Source organism: Perca fluviatilis, chromosome 11 (genome assembly GCF_010015445.1).
Source record: "Perca fluviatilis chromosome 11, GENO_Pfluv_1.0, whole genome shotgun sequence".
NCBI classification, from domain to species: domain Eukaryota; kingdom Metazoa; phylum Chordata; class Actinopteri; order Perciformes; family Percidae; genus Perca; species Perca fluviatilis.
In genome coordinates this window covers 6,330,269-6,353,934 of record NC_053122.1, presented here as the reverse complement: position 1 = coordinate 6,353,934, position 23,666 = coordinate 6,330,269, and the positions used below count along the sequence as shown (strand labels likewise).

The window sequence follows — 23,666 nt, the reverse complement described above, 5'->3', positions numbered from 1 at the left end:
AGCAGTAAGAAGGACCGTGTGCTTTTGGTAAATCTTTTCCAATTCTTTTTTTTATTTTATTGATTTTATTTGTCAGAAACAACTCAGGATTAATCCAAGTGTGCAAACTCCAACTAGAAGAAGCCGACGAGGGAGCATGCCGACAGAACAACAGAACAAAACGAAAGCAGAGGAAGAAGAGAGAGCTGAACATCGTCGCCCAGAGGATGCATCGCATACGACCGTGTCAGATTTCCCTGCTGTAAACCCACCCCCCTCTTATCTGCCCGTCTACGGTTTGTTCAAAGCTTGAATTCTTTAAAAGGATGTTTGGTTCTACGCCGTTCAGACGAGCCCCAACGGGACTCCTTTCACGCTCCAACATGGCAAACTACATTCCAAAAAAACCACACTAAAACACTCATCATTTACCTTGATCGGTTTTGTTGTCTGTAAAACATTCGGGGTCTATTCAACCGTCTAACTTTCCATATTCGACAGTATCTCAAGCACTCTTTCTCCATGGAAATCCTCACCGATACAGAACCAGCGGCCAAAAATCTAAACCACGGCACGCCTATAAGAGCACCAACTTCCTTCAGCGAAAAAAAAAAGAATTAAAATAAAAAATACAAGCTAGATATAACTCCGTAAAGTCATTCGACGCTGCATATGAACGTATATCCTTCACCACAGTGTGTTTTCAACAGGCATCCACAAAAGGCACAAAAAAAACAACAAAAAAAAAAACATAAAAGGCTTCAGCGATTGTGTCTACAGAGAGGGTTGTCGCAGGAAAACTTTAATTTTTTCTTCCCTCGGGCATCAGGATCAATTCCCTTTTTTCGCTTCAGGTACTGTCGTCTAATAATGCGCTTGCCTTGCGAGCTTGAGAAAGAAAAAAAAAATAAAATAATAATAATTAACGCTAACAGTGCAAACAAAGTCCTGACGACGTAAAAATCAAGTATTTTCTACAGAGACTAATCGGCCGAGCTGTAGGTAACAGGTTTCAGGATTCTAGCACCATATCTAGGAGAAAGAAATGAGAAGACATCACACTTGTCACCTCTCCGTGCCAAAACTCTGAACTCTTGGTGCATTTTCAGGCAGGAAATTGGCACTTTCGCGTCCAACCGAAGAGCCACGTCGTCTCGGCAGATGATCGGAACGAGAACGCCACCCCCCAGTCGTGACAGTTAGTTCCCCCGTCACATCCGTTAACGAATGGCAGCTAGTGTTCATTTCCTCCGTCCTGAACGCAAGCCCACCTGCGTTTCCTCGCCTCCGGAGGGAACCGAACCGCTTCAGAGAGGAAGCGGACGTTTTATCGTCTCAATCTGATTTTTAATTTGTCAGCCTATGCCCCAGCCTGTGCCCCCCCCCTTTCCCCCTGTCCAGTATGTGCCTGCTGATAGTTTAATTCCACAGTTTTTTTTTAACAGGAAATGAAAAGAGAGGAGAGCGTAGCTGTGAAAGCTTGCTCTGCTTTTTCCCAAAAACAATGCAATGCCAAAAAATGCTTCACACGCACACGCTGCGAGCAACTACACAAAAACACCTCGACCCACTTCCAGATGTTTTCGACAGACACGACCGCCTCGACGCCGGCCGACTTAGTCTCGAAAGCGTTTTTTTTTTTGGGTGCAGATGCCCCCACATGCCCATCGCGTCTGACGCTCAAACCGGCACGGATGTCACATCGCAGCCGTTAGACACAAGCTATGCAATACAGCTAGCTAGTTAGCAGTGTTAGCACACAGTAAACAAAAAAGAACAACGACAACAACAACACAGCGGAGGCAGGTGATTCTTTACACAGAAAAAAAAATTATCGGGGGAAGAAATCGCTGAGGCGACACTCAGCAACGATCAGCAGGAGGAACTGTACCGATAGGCCACAGTCAAAGCTGAGCTGCTGGCGAGGAAAAAATAAAATAAATCAACAAACGAAAATCATCTAGTGTAAATAAACCTACAAAAAAAAAAAAAAACTATAAAAATGTTGCGCACCAAAAGATCAGAGTCTTGTTTCGATGAGATTTAGATGTTAAGTCTTGCATATGGATGTGAAGGTGTGTTTAAAAACACATCAGATAATTCTGACCCATAATTAAGCTACATAGAGATGCACAACCGTGCCACTCGACATGCAAACAAACCCCTTCACTATGAGAGCCAAACGCGGTGGAGGTGGTTGTACGCACGCCCCCCGAAAGTGGCTTCCAACAACGCACACAAGACTAGTTTAATCCCACCCAGGCCATTTGGACAGAACAAAGAAATTTCAGTGTTGTCTGTGCCGACTTAGAAGCCAACACGAGTACGCAATGCAAAAAAAAAAAAGAAATAAAACTGAAATAAAAATAAACCCAAATAAATAGAATAAAAAGAATGAAACGGTGCTCTACGTGCACAGTAAAGTGCTTTTTGTCTGCAAGCCCTGATCCAGGAAAGAAGGCGTCCTCTATTCTCGTCTGTGACCGGTGATTCTGGGATATAAGTATTGAGTAGCCCTGACTTATATTTCCTTTTTATTTTTTTACATTTTTTTTTTTTAGGCGCATCCGTGGAGTGTAGTGGGCGGGTAGGGGGGGCAGGGAGTCGCCCTACTGCGGGGACTTGGGCGGGGTGTGGTGGGGATCTTTGCTGGGGGGTTTCCCTGGGTGCGAGGGCGGCGAGGCCCACCGGCCGGCCGGCCTTCGCGCCTCCCTCGCCGGTCTGCTGCCCGGGGCGACGGCAGCCGAGCCGGGTTTGGAGGAGGGGGGGTATGTCTCTCTGGCCTTGGCCTCCCCTGCAGCGCCGGCGTCGGGGCACTTCCTCTCCTCGCCGCCGGGGGCCGCGCAGGCTGGCTTGGCTTCCTTGGGGGTGGGTGGGTGCTGTGATGTCGCCGTGTCCTTCACCCGCTGGCAGATCTCAGCGTACGAGGGCTTCCTCAGCTCCTGGCGGGAAAGCAACGACAACGACTGAGTCACGAATTATTCTGCACAGCGCCTGCCTACTGGCCTCCATGTCTTTCCGCACACCTGTTAATGAATATTTCAAATACGATTTACGCTTCCACCATAGTTTGGACGATATGATAACACCGCTACACAGATTTTCTACCGGTACAGACATTGTTATACAACCATCTTTACCACGTTCACGTTCTTAAGTTATTGGCTAATTCTGTGAATTAAATATCTGACTAATCATTCCCATGTCATCGTTTTATCTGTAAACCGTAGAACTAAACGATAGGACCTAGGGCTGGGCAATATATCGATATATGAGACTAGATATCGTCTTAGATTATGGATATGGTAATATCGTAATATGACATAAGTGGTCTTTTCCTGGTTTTAAAAGGCTGCATTACAGTAAAGTGATATACTTTTCTGAACTTACCAGACTGTTCTAACTGTTCTATTATTTGCCTTTTCCCCCACTTAGACATTATGTCCACATTACTGATGATTATTTATCTAAAGTGTGAAGATATTTTGTGAAAGCACCAGTTGTCAACCCTAGAATATCGCCGCAATATCAATATCGAGGAATATGGTCAAGAATATCGTGATATCTGATTTTCTCCCTATATAGGATAGGACCTAAAAACTACCAAGGCAAATGACCACGTTTACCTTGAAAATGAAAATGTAGTGGATGTTTTTGACAATATCAAAAAATCTACTTGCAGGGCGCCCCGGTAGCTCACGGGTAGACTGCTATAATGGCAGTTTAAGACAAACTGATGGTTGTATGAAGCATTTCTTATTATTCATGTAACCCCTGCATTCATACTAACTCAGGTATTACGCTGAATATGTTTAACGTACAAGGCATCTCCGTTCTCTGTGCTATTCAGAGGACGGGGACGTGTCTGTGAAATGATAATGCTTGACCCTGAAGTTGGATAAAAAAACAGCTATCCTCACTCACTGGAGCATACATGCACTTGATGTACACGTGTTGCTGTGGGTCCCTCGGCAAATGATTAAATAAACCTAGAGAAAAGTGTTGCCTAAAAGGGTTTATTTAAACAAGAACTGCCATCACAGCACGTACTATCAAGTCGAGCGGGCTCTCTCTCCCCTTTTCCTCTCTGTCACTATCTAAATGAAGCTAAAAGGAAAGCCTAAAAAAATAAAGCCACCAAACTTAAAACATTGCCGTTACTACCACTGCACTGTGCAAAAATCAGAAAAACCATGAGTTACTGAAATGTTAGGCCTGTCACGATAACTAATTTAGCTGGACAATAAATTGTCCCAGAAATAATTGCGATAAACGATAATAGTCGTTCTGAGACCATTTTCATCTAATATGATGGTAATGGCATAATAATAATGCAGGTACACCTTTTCAAAGCTCAATAAAACTTTGATTTCTAAAAAATATTTAACACTGGAACTGGAAGACATTTTAAATATCCACAATAAATGGACAAAACAACCAAAAACAGTAAATGAAATGGACTCTCAGTGTCTGTTAACAAAAAAATGCACTGGAATCAAAACCAAACAACCAAAAACAGTAAATGAAATGGAAATTTTTCCGGCCGCGATAATTTCCGTTTAAAAATTTGAGCTCATTTTTATTTATCATGCGACTAATTGATTTATTGCATATCGCGACAGGCCTATGAAAGGTCAACATTTTCAGATGTTCAACCTGACAGCAGTGATGTTATTGAGCAAGTTATTGAACCCACAATCCCCTACGTAACCTTTGGGGATTTTTCTGTTCACGTCTACATCTTTCTATCATCCGGTTTCAGCTGCAGCTTTCAGCACTTCTCTTGTGTTTTACTGCAATTCTTAAAAGTAAAGCCAAGGGGGGATTTCACCAGCACTGAAGCAGAGATTTGTTTTTGTGTTCTGCCAGAGCCAGCCTTTCCTTAAAATGGCACCAATTTTCCTTCAGGAACCTTATGGGACAGCGGCAACTGCGATCAATTCCAAATAATAAACACAAACTTTCCTTGCACTTGTTAAAACTAAATCTTTTAGTCCGATACCTGTATAGGTTTTAAAAAACGCACAACTTGTTTTCCCAGGGGTTGCTTGTTTGTAATCAAAATCAATATGAAACGGTGCAGGATTAAGGGGCGATTAATTTCCACCCTTTTTGTTCATGCTGAGATTGATTTGTCTGAGAGGCTGTACGCATTTAAAAAACGACCGAGGTGAGACACTGAATGAAAAGTTAAAGAAGAAATCAATACTGACTGTGGCTGCGCCGTTGACTTGCACCGATTTGCTTGCAGTGGACAGCGTGCCGGGAACTCGCTCCACGGACAACTGCACCTCCTTCGACTTCACCTCCGTCACCTTCACCTCCCTGAAACAAAACACAAACAAGGAGGCGACGCCGTATAAGATAGGTGGCGAAAAGGTCACGAAACATGACAGGAACTCAATGTGAGCAGCCGGACTGACTCACGTGTGAATTACATGATCATTACAGCACCCAGGAAGCCTGTCAGAGTATTTATGGGGGAGAAAAGCTACGTTCTGTGAACAAACAAATTAAAAAAAATCGAAAGAGAGAGAAGAGCAACACACAGCAAATTTGATGCGCAGTGATGCCTGTAGCATACAGTGGATGCACAGTACAAATAAAAAGAAGTAGTAGTTGAGGTAAGGCGGCTGGGATGAGGGACAGACGTCATGAAATTACTACTTTTCTGGTTGTCAGGGCAGCGTCATGTCTTCCCGCTGTGTTATTGTACACACGGACAATAACATAACTGGATACAAAGTTTTAAAAAACCCTTGTCTTGTCTTTAAATGATGTGAGTGTAGATGTCAACAGCAACAGAGAAGGGCGATGAAAAGGACAGGTAGCACAGCGGGACGTAGAGACTCTCAGCTCTGGTGCTGAATGCTAACAAAGATGGCTAAATTACTCATTACCCCGATCGCTGGCACCGATGTGAAAAAAGGCTGACTTATGCTTCTGTGTTAAAGAGCTCAAAATTATGCTTAAATTCCAGGTACATAAATTGTATTTAGAGGTTGTGTCAGAATAGGTTTACATGGTTTAATTTTCAAAAAACACCATATATTTGTTCTACTGCCCATTGCTGCAGCTTCTCTTTTCACCCTGTGTGGTGAGCTCTCTGTTTTAGCTACAGAGTGAGACATCTCACTTCTGTTCCATCTTTGTTGGGAGTCGCACATGCTCAGTACCTAGGTAAGGACTACTAGCCAGTCAGAAGCAGAGTATGAGGGTGTGTCCTGACAGTAGCTAGGTAAGGACTACTAGCCAGTCAGAAGCAGAGTATGAGGGTGTGTCCTGACAGTAGCTAGGTAAGGACTACTAGCCAGTCAGAAGCAGAGTATGAGGGCGTGCCCTGACAGTAGCTAGGTAAGGACTACTAGCCAGTCAGAAGCAGAGTATGAGGGCGTGCCCTGACAGTACCTAGGTAAGGACTACTAGCCAGTAAGAAGCAGAGTATGAGGGCGTGCCCTGACAGTACCTAGGTAAGGACTACTAGCCAGTAAGAGGCAGAGTATGAGGGCGTGCCCTGACAGTACCTAGGTAAGGACTACTAGCCAGTCAGAAGCAGAGTATGAGGGCGTAGCCTGACAGTACCTAGGTAAGGACTACTAGCCAGTAAGAAGCAGAGTATGAGGGCCGTGACTTGGTAACGTTGCATCCTCCCCGACTCATTTCCTGGTTCTCCTTCTCCATTAACAACATGAAATCAAGGAGAGGGTTAGCGTTCCTGCTCCAGATTTCCCACCGTGGTCAGAAAGAACAGGGGAGACACTTTGTTTCTCTCACTATGCCTCTCTAGATTCCTCCCTCCAAAGCTAATCAGTCAGTCACTTTCTCTGACACACACACACACACACACACACACACACACACACACACACACACACACACACACACACACACACACACACACACACACACACACACACACACACACACACACACACACACACACACACACACACACACACAGCTATTATCTTAAAGAGATTGACGCACACACCAACGCACAAATATAAACTTCGGGCCACTTACGTAGGCTACTGAGAAAGCTCTGCAGGGAGCCTCCACAGAACCATAAATCAGCCTGTACAGGTAAAACATGATGCTTGATGTGTCAGCTGTTCTAGCACTGCAGGTGCACTCTGTAGTGCAATCTACCCGGCAGAGGCCATGATTAACAAGCAGACAAGCATTTCTCGCAGTTCTATAAAAAAATTATTGAAAACGCAGCAGTTATCGTTTTTTATTTCATAACTGAAAAGGCAGGAGGAACCGAGTTGAGTTAAAGTCTCTAACCTTTAGAAACGCTGTCCCAAACTTCACTCAGAGTTGAAAAATTGTGATTGAGTTACAGACCTAATTTTGACACAGCTCATAAGTCACCGGTGTCTTGCCCTTTACCGTTCTTTCTCAGGTGTATCCTTAAGGCCCCGACGCACCAACCCGACGGCCGAGCGTCGGCAGAATCGGACTGATCAGTCATCAGATTATCGGGTTGGTGTGTCAGGACCTTTAAATGCCACTGGCTTCTACGCTTGTCCGGAAAACAGATCAGCTGTATTTGTTATCTGCAGCCTCTTAAAAGTTACAACGCACATCGCCCCTGTTGCCATTGCCAGTGTGTCCATTTTTCTCTTGCAGTTACTTGGCATCAACTTCTCAATGGAAAATGTCCATGGTTACACTTCACACATTCAACGCGGTCAGTGTGGTTCTTACGCAGCTGGGAGGGAGGGAGCGGGACTGTGTGGCGGGCCGGCGGCCGGGGTCAGAGTCGAGGCTGCGGCTGGGGTCGGCGAGGGCTGGAAGCTTGCGGGCATCGGGGAGGGGGAGGTCCGAAGCGGCTCTTTGGGGCCCGCTGGAGACAGCGCTCCTCCAGCACTGGAATCAGCGCTTACATTCTGCAACGAAAAACACACAAACAGGAAGATATTAGTAAGTAGTATTATCATCCTCAGTTTAACTTTTAATACTACATAAATACTGAAGGAACAGGAATATTTGATGATAAATCTACGGTCATGGTGCTGCAGCTTTTAACCACGAATTCTCCAGGGCTGGGTATGGTTAAAAGAATTCTCGATATCGGTACCGATACCCTGATTTTCATACCGGTTCCTAAACAATATTTTTTTCCGATACGTATTTTAATAAAAGAAAAAGAAATTACGGCACAATCTTGTTATTTATTTTTCAGCACCGTCTCTGTGCGTAACAGAGTTTTTCCTGCCTTCCTCTGCGACGTGTAACGTTAGACAGCCAATCACAGACATGATTAGATCTTGGTAGAAGCACGCTGCGTGCTTACTGGCTCACTGACGCTGATGAGATTTACTCCTCAGGTATTGAAATTGGGTATTGAATGACGAGGCATTTTTTCGATACTTGATACTTTAGAGGCAATTCGGTCGATGACTAAAAAGTATTGAATTCGGTACCCAGCCCTAGAATTCTCACAACTAAATTACGTTTGAAACGCAGCATCTAAAAAGGTTGTAGTTACTCCCCTCCTCCACTCCTCCGTCCTCCTGCCTGGGACCCAGAAATCAAACTTAGCACGCCAAGGATGTCTCAATTCCTAAAATGCATCTCGAGGAGAAAGGAGGCTTGACGGAAAGGCTACGAGCGAGGACGCACAGGTGTATCCTTTGCGGAACTAAATTTAAGAGATTATTTCTTAACTCTTCTTAATTTCTTGATAACATAAAAGGGCTGAATGATAACCGTGTAATATGCGGATAACAAGGACACCCAGTGAGTTAGCTCCGTTTCAGCGCCAGTCCTTACCCGCTCCTTGGCGTTTCCGACGACTACGCTGCTGGCCAGCCGGTTGTCGAACACGTCGTCGGTCTTGAGCTGGCCGGCTGCTCCGGGCAGGGGAGGGAAGCTGGAGAGGCCCAGCTCGAAGCTCGGAGACGGGGGCTTGGGAGGAGGAGGCGACTGAGGCGTCACTCTCTAAACGGCGGCAACAAACACAGAGTCAGCGCAAAACTTTAAGAAGAAGAGGAGGAAACATCTTTCAAAGTCAAAGTCTAAATCAGTCAGACGACAGCTCTTGACCCACTCTGAGCTTAAAAACGGAAAACCACGACACTAAGGGCCCTATTTTAACGATCTCAGCGCACGGTGTGTTTAGGGCGTGTCCAAATCCACTTTTGCTAGTTTAACTGTGGAAAAAAAGGGTCCGTGCGCCGGGCGCCTGGTTCAAAGGGTTGTACTTGCTGTCTTCATTAATTCATTGGCGTGTTTTGGGCGTAACATGTAATCAACCAATCAGAGATCATCTCCCATTCCCTTTAAAAGCCAGGCGCGTTTGGACCTTGGCACATTGCTATTACAATGGAGGATTTGCACCGTAATATTTTTATTTGTAGTCTTTAGCATGCTTGTGTGCTGCTGCGCTTCCGTGTGTGTGTGTGTGTGTGTGTGTGTGTGTGTGTGTGTGTGTGTGTAAGTAAAAGCATAGTGTGTGCGCGCTGTGCACGAGCCTAGGAGCATTTTACTAATTTGCTGTTAAAATAACAATGAAATGCTGCATTATTGACTTTAGACCCGGTTTTTGTTTGTCAATGGTGCGATCACTTCCCGCTGCCTCAAGATAGCAACACGCCCAGAATGCACCTGAACACACCTCCCTGTAAGACCAGCACGCCCATGGGCGCACAGATGGGCGCAGGTGCATTTGCTATTTAAACGACGCGGGTGCTGGACGGGAAATTGACAACTGCGCCGGTCTTGAACTAGCAAAGACACTTGCATCGGGCTTTGCGCTGCGCCGGGTGCAAGATAGGGCCCCTAATATACGTAATGACATTACAGGATCAATTTAATCCTGCTTTCATAGTTTCCTTTACATTTGTCTAAATTAGCTAAATTCATACCAAAGTTACATTAGAATGATGAGGACAACAAAAAGGTACTTACTGTAAACTTTTCGTCCCTCTTTTTCCTAGAAGCAGAAACATTTTTCCTTTAAGAAAGAGAACACTTCACTTTACAAACATCCAGTCTACCTGAAACAAGGACTACACCTTGCACAATGTAAGAAAAGAAAAAAAGACCCACTGACAAAGTCAAATATCCACTTTTTTGGGGGGTTTCCCTTTTACTTTTGAAAGTGGATAGACATGAAAGGGGGAGAGAGAGATGAGGGATGATACGCAGCAAAGGGCAGCAGGTCGGATTTGAACCCTGCACCGCTGCAGGACTCGGCCTACATGGTGCGAACGCTTACTGGGTGAGCTAGAGGCCGCCCCCTAATATCCACCGTTAATGGCAAAAAGACGAGACGAGACGTAATACATCTCTCTAACAGCAGGCGGCGCTAATCTGTATTGTTGCCCCGTGTGTGTGAGCACCTTTAGGCACCGTTTGGCTTAAGAAACAAGTGATGCAGACATATCGAGTGTCAGCCCAGTTTAAATGTAAAGCTGGTGGTCGCTACTTTGGTGAAACTGAAGCCTTTTGGACATTACTTTAGAAATGAATAATAAATAAATCAGATCTCTACAAATCTAGATTTAAAAGGCCCTAATGTTTTGATTTGTAGCTAGTGATGTTCAATGTAAAGATGGTTGTTAAACTACCTAGGGTTGGGTACAGTTTGGATTTTTACGATTCCGAACCGGTACTTTTAAAACAATTCCGATTCCTAAACAGATTCTTGAAAAAGTGAAAAATGACATTAAAGAAAGCTTTTGTGTCCGTTTTGGTGAGCCCAGAGGGGAAAATATGGCATCTGAAAAGTAGCCTACATTTACGGCAGCTAGCTAACGGCAGACTACAGAGAAAGTGGGATATTTTTTACATCCGTTTCGGAGCGACAGAGGGAAAATATTTCAGTCGACACATTAAGTGGAACCGAAATTTGCGATCTAATCCGGTCCGATTCCTACCGGTTGCGTAGGAACCGGTTCCATAGTGGAACCGGGTTTCGGTACCCAACCCTACATCTACCTGGTGAAAATGTACATCTATAAATGCTTCCACAGATGCAAAGATCAGAATATCTCAAGTGACGGGTGTTGAAAACCACAGGAAGAAAACGCATCATCAGGACAGCACAGTGCCACTATTGAGCCACAGTAGGGCTGGGCAATATATTATATCGCTATCATGATATGAGACTAGATATCATCTTAGATTTTGGATATCGTGATATGGCATAAGTGTCTTTTCCTGGTTTTAAAGGCTGCGTTACAGTAAAGTGATGTACTTTTCTGAACTTACCAGACTGTTGTAACTGTTCCATTATTCACCTTTACCCACTTAGTCATTATATCCACATTACTGATGATTATCAATAATCTCATTGTGTAAATATTTTGTGAAAGCACCAATAGTCAACACTACAATATCGTTGCAGTATCGATAGAGGTATTGGGTCAAAAATATCGTGATATTTGATTTTCTCCATATCGCCCAGCCCTAAGCCACAGCCCTGTTGAGCAGCACCTAGCCAGTGCTTCTGCTCTGGAGCAGTGCCGTACCTTCCTCGGCCGATGCCCAGCGAGTAGTCAGGGGTTATGGGCTCGGTCACGCGCCCCGTGCCCACTGTGTCCCTGCGAGGGAAGGCTGCGGTGGAGGGTAACCGGGTTCGGGGCTGGCTGGCGGGGAGTCGTGTCGGCGGGCTGCTGCGGATCCCGTTGAGCCGCTCGCTGGGGAAGCTGGGAAAGAGACCCGGGTTGTCCAGAAGCCCGGCGCTGCGGTCCGCTGTGGGGATGGTCGGCCTCAAGTGAGGCTTACTGTGATTCCTGCAGGACACACGGGGAACACTTCACTCGACAGGCGAGAACAATGAGAAACAATAAACTGCATATGATGTTGAGACTTTAAAACTGAAATTAACTAAAAGACATCAGATAGGTCTGCGGTTTGTGTCTAATTGTCAAAGGAGAAAGCGAACACTTCTGAAAATAAATTCATCAGACCATCAGTTTAACCATATTCAGGACTTTGGGTTTAGATAATGACCTGAGAAAGTCCCAACTTCACTGTAAGACAGATACAAAATAATAAGCCATTCAAACCTGTTCCTGGGCGAGTAGTGTCTGACAGTGAGGGGGGACGTCGCTGGTTTGAAACTGTGTGATGTGGTAAATCCATTGATGAACCGGTTGTTGTGAAACGGGGAAACCTGGTAAACAGAAAACATTCAAACATAGTCATCCTCTGCTGGGCCTCTAGCTCACCCAGTAAGAGCGTTCGCCCCATGTTGGCCGAGTCCTACAGCGGCGCAGGGTTCGAATCTGACCTGCTGCCCCCACCTCTCTCCCCCTTTCATATCTATCCACTTTCAATTAAAAAGGGAAAAGCCCCAAATAATATAAAAATAATCTAAAACAAATCCTCAACATTAACAAAAGCACCGTCAAGGTGAGCGTCAAGGCTTTAATGTAGATCATTTACCGTTGACACACAACTGACTGAACACCACTTTCTTGACTTCAATGATTCCAGACTACTCCCATCTTTTTTTAGTATCATTGTTTGTTATCAGGGTTTCTACAGGTTTCACCAAGTCAAATTGAAGAATTTTTAAGACCTTTTTAAGACCATTATGAATGAAATTTAAGACCTACATTAGAGCTGGCAGGACTCCAGACTAACTTTTTTCACTAGGAGCACAGTGGCCCCCAACTGAATATTTTACGGGCGCAACCACAAAATGTAGGGGCACACACCGTAAATCAACATGCTAACCAAATATTCACATTTCTACTAATTTCCACTGTATTACTAATAAACACTTTGATAATAGAAATTACAATGTGTTTATTTTGCACTTTTGAAGATGCAACATAGAAGGTAAACCGACAGCACCATGGCTGTCATGACAGTACAAATATTAAAAAAATATACCAGCTCTAGTCTCCAGTCTACAATTACAATGAATTCAACTTAAAATTAAACATGCATTGTTTAGGCTACTAAACTAAACTAAAAATAAACCCCTCCCTCTCTCCTCCCAAACCTGCCCTACAACCTTGAATTGAATAATTATTCATTTCTTACTCACTATAACGTTTATTCTTGTATTTATATTATTCATTTTTAGCCTGTTTTATTTTCATCATAACCGTTTTGAAAAAATGTAACCACAATTGCAACCACTTTATCGGCATTTCCGTGACTAACTGTAACTTATATATGAGACTGGATATTGTCTTAGATTTTGGATATCGTGATATGACATAAGTGTTGTCTTTTCCTGGTTTTAAAGGCTGCATTACAGTAAAGTGATGTCATTTTCTGAACTTACCAGACTGTTGTAACTGTTCTATTATTTGCCTTCTTTTTTTTTTACCTTTATTTATTCACTATTCACAATTTATATGTTCACTGAGAGGCAGCCTCTCTTTTGCAGGAACGCCCTGATCACACTCACACAGTTCCACATCGATACCTGGAAGCCGCCCAGTTGGGGTTAAGGGCCTTGCTCAAGGGCACCCCAGTGGTGGTAATAATTCACTTTCCCCACCCAGATTTTACCCTGTCAGTCTGAGGATTGAACCGACGACCTCCCGGTTACAAGCTCGCTTCTCTAACCTTTAGGCCACCACTGCCTTTACCCACTTAGTCATTATATCCACGTTACTGATGATTATCTAAAATCTCATTGTGTAAATATTTTGTGAAAGGACCAATCGGCAACTCTACAATATCGTTGTGGTATCGATAGAGGTATTTGGTCAAAAATATCGTGATAATTGATTTTCTCCATATCGCCCAGCCCTAACCTATATCACAACATAAAAAAACACAACACTAAGTCAGAGTCCGGAAACATAGTCTGAAACTATTCTACGATTTCTTCATTGGCGTTATAGGACTGATGTCTAGACTGGCTGCAAAATAAGTTGCATGTTGGTCTCATTTGTAGTCGTAATACAGCGAATTACATTTGGACTAGAGATGGAACGCACTACAACACCACAGCATAAAAAAATAAAAATGTAAAGCCAAATTAATATCATTATATATTCATTATAATATTCATTAACATCAAAAAGTTACGCGCTAAAGCTTTGGAGGCCTACAATTTTTATTTTATGGTTATTCTCCCGATTCAAATCACCCCGCTTACTCCTACCATAGTGGGGTCGATGAAGCTGTGTGTGGTCGACCAGGCCTGCGGCGTGATGAGGCTGTAAAAGGGAATCTGCTGCTGGGGGCTGTAAACCGGCGGGATGTAGTAGGAAGTGTAGCGCTGCTGGGCGTACGGGTTCACCTCCACCGGCCGGTAGCCGTTCTTTGGCATGAAAGTGTTGATAGCGATTGCCTTCGCCTTTATCCTCGCCTGGGAGAGGTAGAGAGGTAGAGAGAGGTAGAGAGAGAGAGAGAGAGAGAGAAAAAAAAAAAAAAAAAAAAAAAAAAAAAAAAAAAAAGAGAGAGAGATTAGCAGCAGCCAGCAACATGAATGCATTATACATTTCTTTGCATTCTTTTACACACCTGGGAACCTAAGAATTACATATAAAAAAATTAAATAAAAAAAAGAGCCATCATCAGCGTTTAAAAGTTTTTGGCTGAATGTGAAGAAGCAACTTAATCCTTTTTATATAGAAGTCACATGTATGCACAGAGCAGGAATAACCGTTCAGACACAAGGATTTACCCCACATCTCTCCCATTATTCATCCTTTTTAAGACCAATCTTTATCCCATGCAGCAGTTACAGTACAAAGTAAGAAAAGAGTGCAAATAAACAAAATTTATACAATAAAGATTTTCAATAAGGCGCAAAAAGAAATTTACACAATGCTAGAAATGTAAACAGGTTAACAGTAAGTGTCATAAATATAAACCGGTGAAAGGTAGGGTGCAAATCCAAAATATTCACAAGCCAAAAAGTAGGTAAGTAAGTAGTTTTTGCTGGCTGCTGCTTGTACTGCACTGGAGCATCAACTGATCTGATATGTTCTGATGCAAAAGTATGTGATTTTAATTATTTAAACCTCGTCTATTGTTAATATCTTTAGTAGCAGTTCACATGTAAAATTACCATTTTAGACCCAGGCCGACTATTATTTATTTATTTATTTATATATTCAGTTCACATGTAAAATTACCAGTTTTTTAAATTTATTTTTATATAAAAAATATAATATAATATAATATATATATATATAATATTTTTTATATAAAAATAAATTTAAAAAACTGGTAATTTTACATGTGAACTGAATATATAAATAAATAAATAAATAATAGTCGGCCTGGGTCTACATCTTTTTCTTTAATTACTCCTCGTTATTAAATATGCATTTGTGCCATTAGATTATTGCTAATCACTTCGTAGCTAACATGCTGCCGGCAACAGGTTCATTCATGTTTCGACCTGAATTTAAGCAATTATTTTGACAGCAATAGCTGACCAAATGTGCACGGAGCCAGCCACACAAGTCCCATATACATTTTAAATTAGTACAGCATGTGGCGAGTAGGTCAGCCAATGTGGGTCGGAAAACAGAAGTTAGACAGCATACAGCCAAAGCCTAACACTAGGTTATATAAATGAGTGGGGGAAAAGAAAGCTTTGAAGAAGCAGCTCTGCCCGGCCAGGATTTTCTTCGGGAGTATTAACGGGGATTTTCATACATTAGTGGAACTACTTAAAAGTGTGAAGTCACGTCACCTCAAAATTAACCTCTTAATGTCCGGGAAAAGCAAAAATAAATGTGTTCGGAGTCTGTGACAGTACAGGAAAATAAGTTATCAACCAAAAAGCCATATCTGAATGACAAAAAAAAATAAAATACAAAAACGCCAAGTATAGGGCTGGGCAATATATCGATATTATATCGATATCGTGATATGAGACTAGATATCGTCTTAGATTTTGGATATCGTAATATGGCATAAGTGGTGTCTTTTCCTGGTTTTAAAGGCTGCGTTACAGTAAAGTGATGTACTTTTCTGAACTTACCAGACTGTTGTAGCTGTTCTATTATTTGCCTTTTCCCACTTACTCATTATATCCACATTACTGATGATTATTTATCAAAAATCTCATTGTGTAAATATTTTGTGAAAGCACCAATAGTCAACATTACAATATCGTTGCGGTATCGATAAAGGTATTTGGTCAACAATATATGTATATGAATTAAGTTTCAAAATCGTGAAAAACTAAGCAGTTCTCTCAGCTCTGAGCCGCTGAGAGCGTGTCTGCTAAAAGACCGCACAGACAGACACATCGCAACGTGGGTGAAATGAAAAATAAAAAAGGTGCTGACCGCCGTCACTTGAAACCAGGAAGTTAACGGAAAAATTAGTGTGTTTAATTTAGACTCTTTTCCTGAAATTTGACGACAATTGACCAAAGTTCATACTGAAAAGTATAGGATGCTCTCTTTAAAAAAAAAAAAAAAAAGGTTATTGTTTAAAGCTATAGTGCGTAGTTTCTGTCGCCCCCATGAGGATTTCTAATTAATAACACAACTGTCAGCGCATCCACATGATACAAGCCTTCTGTGATCGTGCACGCACCCCCACCCCTCCTCCACACTGTTGCTAGTAGCCAAGGAGGACACGGAGAATAAAAAAAAAAACACGATGGACTCTTCAGAAGAGGTCATTATCTTCACTCGAGTTTCTGCATGCAAATGTCTCCCGACGCCACAATCTTCTGAACATAGTCCTACTGAGAGATCCAGAGAGAGTTGTGTGGAGCTGAGAGTCTTAATTAGCTTTGTAGCAACTCATTTGGCGATGGCTTGAATGTAACTGATGTTCATTTATATCAAAAAGTTACGCACTAGAGCTTTAACAAACAGTGGCTAATATGATAAATATATGCATATATTCAGCTTATATGGAATTTTAAAGATTGTCTCTAAAAAGAGGTTATGTATTTATCTTTTGAGAGTTGGTGATTAAAGTTGTCACTCTGTATAACATTGTTGGGTCAGTATTTGTTGGTACACACTACAATCGTAAATTGTTTGACAAAAGCCTCAAACTAGCGTACAGTAATGTGATGTAACCTACCTTAATAGGCTTCCCTTGGAAGGTCTTCACCTCCTCCCGGAGATACTGATATGCCTTTATTAAGGGAGAGAGAACAACACGGTGTTAGAAACAGAAATACGAATGACAACTTGATTCATCGGCATACTACAAGAATCTTTAAGGAATAAATTACCAACATTACAATCACTCAAAGAGAGCAAAAAAAATTACATCACAAAGTACATCAGTGGGAGAGAGTTTTAAGAAAGAGGGGGAGCAATTTCACAAAAATTGGGAAATGATCCAGCACATATAAAACAAATGGATTGAGAGATAGAAGGAAAATGTGGTATGGGCTTAAAGACAGTGTAATAAAAATAATCCTGTGTCCCGTGTTATATGCCAAATAAATGTAATTCTGAAAAGAAATCTTTAATTTCTCTTCCTGTAAAACATAAAACTAGCTAAACCCACTTGAGCATTAAGTCACGAGATCATTATCTAGCAGAGCAAGGTCATTGGAGGCAGTGATTGAGTAATGGACTGACTTGAGTCGCTATGACTTTACTTGGACTCGTGAGCACTGATGACTTGGACTCGAGGATTCATGAAATAGGACTCTGAAGATAGATGAGTTTCTGACTACTTTTATGTGTAATTGTGACGGTGACAGAAAATATGAGTCCTAGACTCGGAGTGGAGTCGCTGTTCGCTGGACTTGTGACTTGACATCTTTGTTGACTCGACTATAACACACCGACTGGAGGTGTACGTCTGGATGTCACTTGGCAAAAACGTTAACATAAAAAAAATGAAAAAGAAGTAGTAGTAGTAAAGATATGCCTCATTAGTTTCACCCTCATCCCAATTCTCCCTAACCCAACAACGCAGGTGAGAGAGTGTTTGTGGAGGCCAACAGGCTTGACACTAACTCCTGTTTCACTGGGACTTTAATAAATACCAGTCAAATAATCAAATGTAGGATTTTCTTGTCACTTTGGTTGTTACCTGCTGTGCATCTGCTTCTGATTCAAAGGTGATGAACCAGTTGTCGTTGTAGGCAAATTCACAGTTGATGAACTTGGGTAAGTTGTCCCCTTTAAAAAGAGCCTCGACCTCCTGCAGAACAAAACAGGAGATCAAGTTATTTTTATAGTGACGCACTCAAAACAACCTTTCCAGACAGCAGCAGCTATACACGCACCAGTAAATACGATTGAAACCAAACCAATTATGAATTGAGTCATACAGGAAAAACAAACAAAAAAAAAAGTCTTTATTTTTTATTAGTTTGACCGAAAACCACGCAGCAACCTCCGGTGCTGAAAGTGAGAGTGGCCATTTGAGGCTGGCTCCAAAAGGTAGTCAATCCCCACTAGTCTATATCCTTGCCGTTCCACGTCCGGGTTTACACCGGTGCTGCAGGAAATTGCGCCGGATGCATGTATTTTTGCCGATGTCCGTTACCTACCTTTATCTTTGGGTCTGCATTCTTAATCTGGTGGGTTTCTGAGGACTATGGTTAACTGCTCCTCAGATCTCTGCAGGGTAAATCCAGACAGCTAGCTAGACTATCTGTCCAGTCTGAGTTTTCTCTCGCACGACTATTTAATAGCGGCTCCGTGCGGAGCTTAGCACCGGCCATGACTATTGTGATTGGTTTAAAGAAAAGCCAATAAACCAGAGCATGTTTTTCTCCCATCCGGAATGCTGCGTGGACTAGCCAGACCCTCCTCCGCTCCGCAGCGTGTGGATGGTCTGGCAAAGCGAGACTAATCCCTACAGAGAAACCGAGTAATTCTGTGACCTAGACTTCAGGCTTGTTTTGTTTGAAAACAGAACTAAACTTACATTCTCGCTTGCCACACCTAATGAACACTAGACTCCAAAAAAGAAAAGAAAAAGAGAACCCAAAACACGATATGCCTGGGAAATTAACACCAGAATGTAGTTGCGTTGTATGCAGAGCTGCTGCAGGTTTGTTTTTAAGGAGAGCTATGGGTCAATTATCATTTCTAAATCCTGCTGTAAATAATTTAGTTGGCTCTGAATACTTGATGTGGCTGATACATTTTGTTATGTGCCTGTACTGCTGTTGATGCACAATAAATAAAAAGTTAATTAAATAACAATATTAGGTTTCCTTCCTTGATTTTGACTCCAGTCGGGCATACACCGATTACATTTCTTCCCCACTTTTTTATTATTATTTTTTTTAGAAAGAAACCCCATTTAAAAAAAAATTCCTCTATGCAGGAAAAACCCTGCATTTCACTTTGGCTTGAACAGTACATGGGAGTTGGTCATCTCTATGGAATCAATAAAAACATTCAACTGCACATTACAAACATTCAGCAGAGAATTCGCAAAAACCTCCATCTGCAGCTCCATTAATCAAATAATCATTAACGTACCATTTTCTGGCCTGCGCCTTTAACAGTGACACGAATGAATACAATAAAATGTCAAATGCAAGAAATACTGCAGAGCTGAAAATGCACCGCTGGGACAACCCTCTTTAACTCAGAGTCTGTCCAACTGAAAATGTCCTGTCATGCTGAGGCAGATATGTCTCATGTATCATTAGCATTATTGCAAATATTCTACAGCTCGACTGTTCAGTTGTTTTTTTCCATCGTCTGCGGCTGTAGCAGGAAAAGGCTTCAGAATAGCATTAAACTTCCGACAAATCTGCACGGTAGTGTTGGTGGAACCTGTGCTGTGGCTGCATTAGTGGAAAAAGGAGGACGGCCTGTGCCTCTATACTGAAATCCTGACCGGGTGAAGGGAACCACAGATGAGCTGTTACTTGTAACTTGGCTGTATGAATGCAGGATGGGCTCCATTCTCTCTACGCCACGCTGCAGTCATGGTTTATTCAACCGATTCTATTATACAGATGGTGTTCTGCAAACTAAATAGTCTCTGGATTGCACATGCATCACCAAGACCTAGGACTGGGCAAGGTACCGATATTAGCTACACTAACAATGCATTCGCAATTCTGTTTTATGTTTAGGGCCATTTTTAGGCTTTTATTTTCACAGGACAGATGAAGACATCAAAGGGAGAGAGAGGGGGAATGACATGCAGCAAAGGGCCGCAGGTCGGAGTCAAACCTGCGGCCGCTGCATCGAGGAGTAATCCTCTACATACAATATGTGCGCCCGCTCTACCAACTTTTTTTTTTTATTATTCTGGATTCACAAAAATGGCTAATTGGTGCCAGATAAGCAGGGACAACATTTTAAGTTAAAACACCACACAGGTGTAATTTCTAATTCCAGCCAAGTGTCACATAAGGTTGTACCTTGAAAATGAAAAATTAATTTCAGGATGATCTACTTGAAGACATACCAAGAAGCGTGACCACACCGTGAAGTGAAACTATCAATCACACATCCCGACATGTTTGGTACCTTCAACGCACATATGTTGTGCTCATATTTAGGACACGAGCAGGGTCTGTGAAAGTGTAATTAAACTAAATAATCATACTAGTCTTTGCTGACTCAAAGTTGAGAAAATCAAATCACTGCCAAACGTCTAAACAATAAGGACCATCTTGCAAATCAAAACGCCACGCGACATCCACTGACCTCTATAGGCGTGCTCTCAGGAACCTCTCTGAGGATCACGATGCAGCGGTTCTGATTGGGTCGCACCTTCTCCCCCTTCTCATCCACTTGGACCAATGGCAGAGCTGGAGATTAGAACGACAGAATGAGGCATTTATAGATTTTGGTTGGAATTAAAAACAAAGAAAAACACACATTTACCGTCTTTTAACCTTGAACTCCTTACTCTGGAGGGCCTTTTCACACCTGAAAGGAAGTCCGAACCAAGGTCTAATCTCTTCCTCGTTCTGGTGGTTTTTCCTAGGTGGCATTGTTTGCTTGAGTTTCGTGCCGTCAGTCAATTCTGCCGGTGAGCTCAGCTGTCACGCCTCACCTCTCGCCCCACCAAGGTCCTAGTTTTTGTTACATTTTATACATGCGATCCAGCACTAAAGAACCATACATGACATACAGTGCTCAGCATAAGTGAATACACCCATGCTAAAGAGATGATTTAAAAAATTAGGACAAATTCAACCTTTAACAACACCAATTTTCTTTGTGAATGAATAATGTATCGTAAATAAATAAATGTTCTTTCTTAAAATACAGGGGGCATAAGTCAGTACACCCCTATGTTAAATTCCCATAGAGGCAGGCAGATTTTTATTTTTAAAGGCCAGTTATTTCATGGGTCCAGGATACTATGCATCCTGATAAAGTTCCCTTGGTCTTTGGAATTAAAATAGCCCCCCACATCATCACATACCCTTCACCATACCCCCACATCATCACATACCCTTCACCATACCCCCACATCATCATCACATACCCTTCACCATACCTAGAGATTGGCATGGTGTTATTTCAGTTAGCCTAATAGCTGGTTTGATTTGCATTGAGAGATGATCTAATGGAAAGTACCCCATGCCAGTCTCTAGGTATGGTGAAGGGTATGTGATGATGTGGGGGTATGGTGAAGGGTATGTGATGATGTGGGGGTATGGTGAAGGGTATGTGATGATGTGGGGGGGGGTCTTTTTAGTCAACTTTAGCATGGGTGTATTCACTTATGCTGAGCACTGCATCTACGTTCTGTCATCACTTATGTGAGCTGCGTCTCCCGATACTTGTACATTTACTGCCCACTTAAAAACTAGTTTATTCTCTGCTCCAATTGCCAACAGCTGTCTGCTCTGAGCTCATCACGGTCTCTCTCTTGCTATGTACGCACTAAGCGCTGAGCTACTCCGTGTAGGGGGGTTCCTTACCTTGCACGGCAGCTGGATTTTCGCGATATCAATAGCACATGAAAATCCATCTGGTCAGGCTTCAGAGTAACGCGTTTCTGTCCGAACAGCAGCGGACCGAACCAATCAGCGTCCGGTGAGGAGCTACTTCAGCTACGGCTGTGGATTAGGTGTGTGTGTGCGTGCGTGAACCTTAGAATTTTTTTCCACCGAACCAAACCCTACGCTTTCATTACGCTGGTCGCCGTAACGACCGTTGATTACGCGAAGGTGTTTACGTAGGTGGAGCGTTCAACGCAGTAGGCTGTGAGAAAGTGAAAATGGAACTGGTGAGCAGAAAACGTCTTGTTTGGCAGTACTTTCAGTCAAAAGAAGGCCATTCAAGTCCAGCTACATGTTTAATTTGCAATGCTGATTTGTCTGGTGGTGGCAAGGACCCTAAACTATACACAACATGGCCGCTGTTACAACATTTGGTATGAAACGAAAGAATACGAGTTGTGCGTGAAGGAATCTACAGACAGCAGCCAAAACGCAGCAACTTCAGGTACAGCAAAGGAAGGACAGTCACACTGAGGATGGGAGTAGGATTCGGTATTTGGATTCTGCATAATCTTAACCAGTGGATTCGGTATTCGGCAGAACCCCAAAAACCTGGATTCGGTGCATCCTTAATTTGATCCGTTGTCAAGGGGAGGTTTTACACCTGTAATTTTGATTTCGGATCACACTGAAAAGTCAGAAAGTCCAGACTAAACACGGTAGGTGTGAAAGCACCCTTAGTCTTTTAAACTGTAAAGTGTCCGTGAGTGTTAACCTGGATGCCTCAAACTTAAGTGAAAAAGATGGAAAAACTTATACATGAGGCCTAACAGCAGCATCAATAAGTTACAGTTTGTTTATCCTGACACTGTGCCATAAAATAAGAGCGCCGCTTCAAGCCAGACAGGTTTCATTTAAGTAGCGAATTAAGTATGTGGATAAATCAAACACAAGCAGGTATGACTCTGCTGAACGCACTTTAAAAACCTCTCCTGGGAAATCAACCCCGACCACATGCTGATAAAAAAAAATCCCCGAGCCTTGTAGGTTTGTCTCGTTTTACAGCCTCCAGAGCAGGTAACATCATAATTAAATAGGATTCTAGTTGGCGAGTTAAAATCATAAAAGTGGATAACAAGGCAAACAATTAACCCCAATTTTTTTTACTCACATCGTAAAATGTCCACGATCAGCTCCACGTCCGTGCTGAGCTTTTTGACGTGGTCCAGGTTGGCCACCGTTACAATTGGCACATATTGGTCGCTGTCCATCTGGGAGATGAGGTACATGTCACTGGCCAGATTCTCCCTGATAGAAAAGAGAAGAGCCAGCGGCGGTTAGCTCAGGTGACACGTGCCGATGTGAAATCAAACCTTTATTTACACAGATTAAGTTGACTGCACTTCTCCGATTACCACCCGCAGTGTCCTCACCTCAGAGGTGTCACGTTAAACCGCACTCTACATCTAATGAGCATCGAGCCGCCTTGTTTGGGAAACCCAAAAAAGGGTAACAAATATGGGAATGTGAACCTGTGCTCTTCTGGCCACCAGTGAAACTCTTGTACCTCTCGGATACTTCAGTCTACAGCTGTTGGCACGCCTGGCTGCTTTACTTATGCAACTGTGAACCAAGTTGTTGTTGTTGTGTTTTCAAAGGAAATGTTACGTAGATGTTCAAGGTTTCACTTTCTGGAAACATTTTTTCTAAGTGTTTCATGAGCAAACGTTCTGTCCTCTGGGCTTTTGTCTCTCCTCTATGTCTCCTGGCTGCCAGAACAGTAAACTATACTTGATGATACGTTGATCCAAGTTGATAAAGAGGGGAGAAAGAAAAGAAGAAAAAAAAAAAGACAAGTCAAACTTTGTGAGGCTCCGATTTCCTCCAAACCACC

At 42.6% G+C, this 23,666-nt stretch overlaps 1 protein-coding gene across 3 annotated transcripts in view; it reads right to left on the bottom strand.

The window, feature by feature from the left end:
* Window positions 1–2,193: 2,193 nt before the first annotated feature.
* LOC120568706 (la-related protein 4B-like) overlaps window positions 2,194–23,666 on the bottom strand; it is a 49,447-nt gene continuing 27,974 nt past the window's right edge. For 2 of the 3 annotated variants that reach the window (XM_039816381.1, XM_039816382.1), the window contains exons 6-17: window positions 22,944–23,080; window positions 20,523–20,626; window positions 17,932–18,042; window positions 16,963–17,016; window positions 14,063–14,269; window positions 12,000–12,106; window positions 11,460–11,723; window positions 9,895–9,940; window positions 8,758–8,925; window positions 7,690–7,871; window positions 5,193–5,304; window positions 2,194–2,921 (exon numbers count right to left, since the gene is read on the bottom strand). In XM_039816381.1, the coding sequence (XP_039672315.1) occupies window positions 2,589–2,921; window positions 5,193–5,304; window positions 7,690–7,871; window positions 8,758–8,925; window positions 9,895–9,940; window positions 11,460–11,723; window positions 12,000–12,106; window positions 14,063–14,269; window positions 16,963–17,016; window positions 17,932–18,042; window positions 20,523–20,626; window positions 22,944–23,080 (1,825 nt within the window). In that variant the 3' untranslated portion in view covers window positions 2,194–2,588. The remainder of the gene's footprint in view (window positions 2,922–5,192; window positions 5,305–7,689; window positions 7,872–8,757; window positions 8,926–9,894; window positions 9,941–11,459; window positions 11,724–11,999; window positions 12,107–14,062; window positions 14,270–16,962; window positions 17,017–17,931; window positions 18,043–20,522; window positions 20,627–22,943; window positions 23,081–23,666) is intronic. The other variant, XM_039816383.1, reaches the window with a different exon arrangement.